The sequence below is a fragment of the Tupaia chinensis genome, unplaced genomic scaffold (assembly GCF_000334495.1).
Source record: "Tupaia chinensis unplaced genomic scaffold, TupChi_1.0 Scaffold000217_1, whole genome shotgun sequence".
NCBI lineage: Eukaryota > Metazoa > Chordata > Mammalia > Scandentia > Tupaiidae > Tupaia > Tupaia belangeri.
Window position 1 is genome coordinate 6,378,176 of NW_006159692.1, and position 4,505 is coordinate 6,382,680.

The 4,505-nt window shown below is 41.5% G+C and overlaps 1 protein-coding gene across 1 annotated transcript in view; it reads right to left on the bottom strand.

The window, feature by feature from the left end:
- Nucleotides 1–24: 24 nt before the first annotated feature.
- Nucleotides 25–4,505, bottom strand: part of LOC102501371 (cytochrome P450 2C19) — a 47,364-nt gene continuing 42,883 nt past the window's right edge. Inside the window, exons 8-9 of the mRNA XM_006147655.3 lie at nucleotides 2,400–2,541; nucleotides 25–445 (exon numbers count right to left, since the gene is read on the bottom strand). Coding sequence (XP_006147717.1) covers nucleotides 264–445; nucleotides 2,400–2,541 — 324 coding nt within the window. The 3' untranslated portion in view covers nucleotides 25–263. The remainder of the gene's footprint in view (nucleotides 446–2,399; nucleotides 2,542–4,505) is intronic.

The following is a 4,505-nucleotide window of genomic DNA, read 5'->3' on the forward strand; positions in this document are numbered from 1 at the left end:
AGTGATACCACAGTACTAACACAGGAAGTGTTAAAATACTTGGCGGCCAATTTAACAAGTATTACGGAGTATGAAGAATAGGAAGTATGCATTTGTGAAAACTCAGGAGACTCCTTAGTGGAGGCTGGGCGCTCACTGTGAGGCAATGGGGGATGAGAGGAGGGGTCAGAGAAGACATTCCTGACAGTGGGAAGGGGTGGACAATGCTCAGAGGTGGGGACGTGTGGAGGACAGCCCAGCAGCAGCTGTTGCTCTGGCTTTCCTCACACAGGAACGAAGCAGAGCTTGTACGGAGGGGGCAAAGAAGCAAACCCATTGGCAACTGGGGTGCAGTCGAGGTCGTTCAGGTCAACCACAGATTTCAGGTTAAAGTTCTGTAAAATGGTGGTCAGGAATAAGAACAGCTCCAGGCGGGCCAGGCCTTCTCCAACACAAATGCGTTTTCCTGAAAATTAGCACAGAGGAGAGATACTTTTTTAAAAAAATTATTCTATTTTACTTTATTTTTTATTTGAATTTGACCAGAGAGGGACTGAGTGAAAGAGAGAGAGAGGGAAAGTGAGAAAGCAAGCCGCCAGGCTTGGGACTTGAACCATGGTTGACCGTTTGGGAGTCCAGCAATGTAACCATTATGCCATCTGCTTGTCCCAATGATAGATACTCTCGAACAGTATGTTTTGTTTGTTTGTTTGTTTGGGGGGATGGGGTCCTTGAAAATATTCTAATATTAAACACAGAAAAGCAGACTGCTGTGGAGTATGTGCAGTATGGTGTGTGATCTCATTTCTAAAAATGAAACTGTTATGCACACCACAAAAGCAAGGGTCTTTCATCAGAATGTTTTTAATTTTTTCTATTGCAATGCAAACATTTATTTAAAGATATTTAAAAACATTGTATTGGAGCCAGCAGGTGGCATAGTGGTTAAGGCACTGGACTCCCATAAGGCCGACCGAAGTTTAAGTCCTGGTCCTGGCAGTTTACTTTCTCACTTTTTCTTTCTCTCTGTCTGTTTTTCTCTGGTGAGCACATGTGCCCTATAGCAAATTTAAAAATAATAAATAAAATGAAATAAATAATTCTTCAAAAATTGTATTATTGAAAATTCTTATTAAAATATTTTAAAATTTATAATGTATTTGCATTCATTTGTATATCTTTGTTGGGTATAATATGGTTGTTTAAAGCACAAATGCAGTGTGTGACAAATCAAGGCTATCACCATCTTCACTAAGACAGCTTCAACAAAGAACATTACATTATGTTATGCCCCTTCGATTTTTGGATTTTTTTTTTTTTTGGAGAGATTTTCGCTATAGGGCTTGAGCACTCACAGAAGAGACAGACAGAGACAGAAAGTGAGAAATTATCCCCTAGGGGGGATGGCCATGCCACAATCCCTTCTCTTCTATTCTCCTCTCAGGATTTTGGGTACATACACACACACACACACACACACACACACAACGTTGGTGTGAGGTTTAAGCTGCTGGGTCCAGGACTCAAACTGCGGTCAACAATGTGGGAGTCCAGCAACTTAACTATTATACCATCTGCTGGTTCCATGATTATTATTATTATTATTATTATTTTTTATGTCTTTACGTTTGTCAGAGAGAGACAGAAAGAAGGACAGTGAGAAATCATTCCCCAAAGGGAATGGCCAGTTGCAATCCCTTTTCCTCCATGTTACTCTCAGGATTTCGGGCATGCACATACACATGCCTGACGTGATTTTCGAGTCACTGGGTCTGGCACTTCTTAAACCACAGTCACCCATGTGGGTGTCCAGCACATTAACCAACATGTCACCTGCTGGCCCTGCCCCTTCAATTTTTGTTCTAAGAATATCTATATCTATATATCTATATATGTGGTTGTCAGAAAGTCACGATGCATTTTTCTAAGCTTTCTTATGCAAAAATGTGTCATGTCTTTTCCAAGAACCCAATATAATATATATGTTATATGTATTTTTTATGCTAGTTAAAAACGAAGACTCTGGGTACCTATTCTGTGCTTATGAATACTTGTGCTCCCAGACTACAGTCTGGAGAGAGAGGGCACCACACAGAAGATAAAGTTATAGAGTTTCTCAGGGCAGACAAGGACAGGTAAGGTCACCTTCCAGGAATGTTCTGAGTAGCTCGGTGATACAACTAGAGGCAGCACCCAATCAACCTGTCCTCTAGCTTTCTCAGTTTGGAGCAACTGGGTCCATTCTAAATTCCCACTAGTCTGACCCAACAATGAGAATGTCTCATGAGCAGCTCCATGTGCAGGCATTGAGAGTGGTGCCCATGATCATGGACAAGGAGCAGGTCTGCAGCCCCAGGTCCAGATGGTCCCATAAAGTTACCTTGCCCCTTGATGTGCACATGGAGATGAATTTCTATTACCTGTCGAGAAAGGCACAAAGTAGTCACTTTTCTTAAAGTTGCCACTCTCATCCAGGAAGTGACCAGGGTCAAAGACTTCTGGTTTAGGGAATTCTTTGTCATCGTGCAGTACAGATGTCAGAGATGTTATTACGGTTGTGCCCTGCAATGAACAGCACAGGTTAACGGGGTGTGGAGACAGTCATGGAGCTGGCAGGAACGGTGGACGTCACTTCACTCTTTTGATCTGTAAGCAAGAAAGCCAGGGTCAAAGAAGAGCAGTGACATTTCGAACCAGACAGAGTATGTGATGAACAGGGATAACTTTAAGGCTGGTGGCAGTGATCTGGTGAAAGTGTCTTCCAACAGCACATGAAGTGCTGAGTAAAAAGTGGAGGGTAGACCTGAAGTGAGAAGTGGGTCCCTCCTCATTTTATGAGACCAATTTTACCTTGCATCTGACAAGAAAATCTCAAGGGCAGTCTCTCACAAATTTAAATATAAACATCCTTAATAACCCATAGAAGATCAAATCTAGTTGTATGTATATATATAACATACGCATATCTAGTGAAGGAAAGGAAGCCAAACTACCTGACCATGTAAATAGATGCAGAAGCCTGTTTAATAAAGTTATGCCCATATTTAAATGACAAAACATCATACAATAATAAAAGAAGGCAAACATCTCTCATGTAGTAAAAAAAATCTGCTAAAATGTACATAAAACATCACACTCATGTCTGGCCATGGTGGCACATATATAGCACCACCACTTGGGAGGCTGTCAGCCACATGGGAAGCATGAGTTAGGTTCCCAGAGCAAGTTGAACACACCAGGCATGTTGTGTGGACATGTAATACTATGTAATTGGGAAGCTGGGCAGGAAGATTATGATAGAGCAAGACCCTGTCAAAAGTACTCATCTTGAGCAGATCCCACTTCCATCTCCAGGCCCCTGGTCTAAGGGACACTGAGGCAGGGTCCCCTGCCCAGCTCCAGCTCCAGCCCCCCGAACCCCAGCAACCCTCTATCTCTGTCAGCCAGGACACCCCCAGCTCTACAGCAGACCCCACTTCCATCCTCAGATCCCTGGCATAAGGGACACTGAGGCAGTATGAAGACTGAAAATTGCCCCCCCTCAAAAAAAGTGAGAATAATATATGGGAAATACTAGATACCATCAAACATCCAAACATCTGTATAACTGGTATCCCAGAAGGTGAAGAGACTCATAAGGGCATTGATAATCTATTCCATGAAATCTTGGAAGAAAACTTTCCAAACCTAGAGAGGCACTAAAACATCCAGACCCAAGAAATACAAAGGACCCCAAATAGATTCAACCCAGAGGATCTTCCCCTAAGGCACATCTTAGCCAAACTGGCAAAGACCGCAGATAAAGACAAGGTACTAAAACTGGCAAGAGAGAAACAACAAGTGACTTACAAAGGTCATCCCATCAGGCTAACACTGGACCTCTCAACGGAAACAATGTAAGCAAGGAAACAATGGGAAGACTATTGAAAGTGTAAAGAGAAACAAGTTCAACCAAGATGATTATATTTTGCAAGAGTATCTTTCATATGGGAAAAAAAAGATTAAAATCTTCTCAGACAAACAAAACCTGAAATAATTTGCCAACACCAGACCAGCTCTTCAAGAAATGCTGAAGAAAGTACTGTTCCAGGTAAACTAAAGAATGAACAGCCATAAATAAAGGAATAAAAGGCAACCAAGACAATGGCCAACTTAAACGTTGGGACAGGTCTGGTAACATCGATAATAACATTTGAGTGTTAATGGATTAAATTCTCCAATCAAGTGACTGGGTGAATGGATAAAAAAACAGAAACCCTCTATCTGTTGCCTACAGGAAATCCACCTCATGGATAAAGACATACATAGACTGAAAGCGAAGGGTTGGAAAAAAGTTTTCCATGCAAAAAAGAGCTGGAGTCATGATACTAATTTCTGACAAAATAGGCTTTCAAACAAAAACTGTTTGAAGAGACAAAGAAGGACACTATATTGTAGTAAAAGGATCAATTGATCAAGAAGATATAACACTCATAAATATCTATGCACCTAACACAGGAGCACCCAAATATGTGAAGGAAAGACTG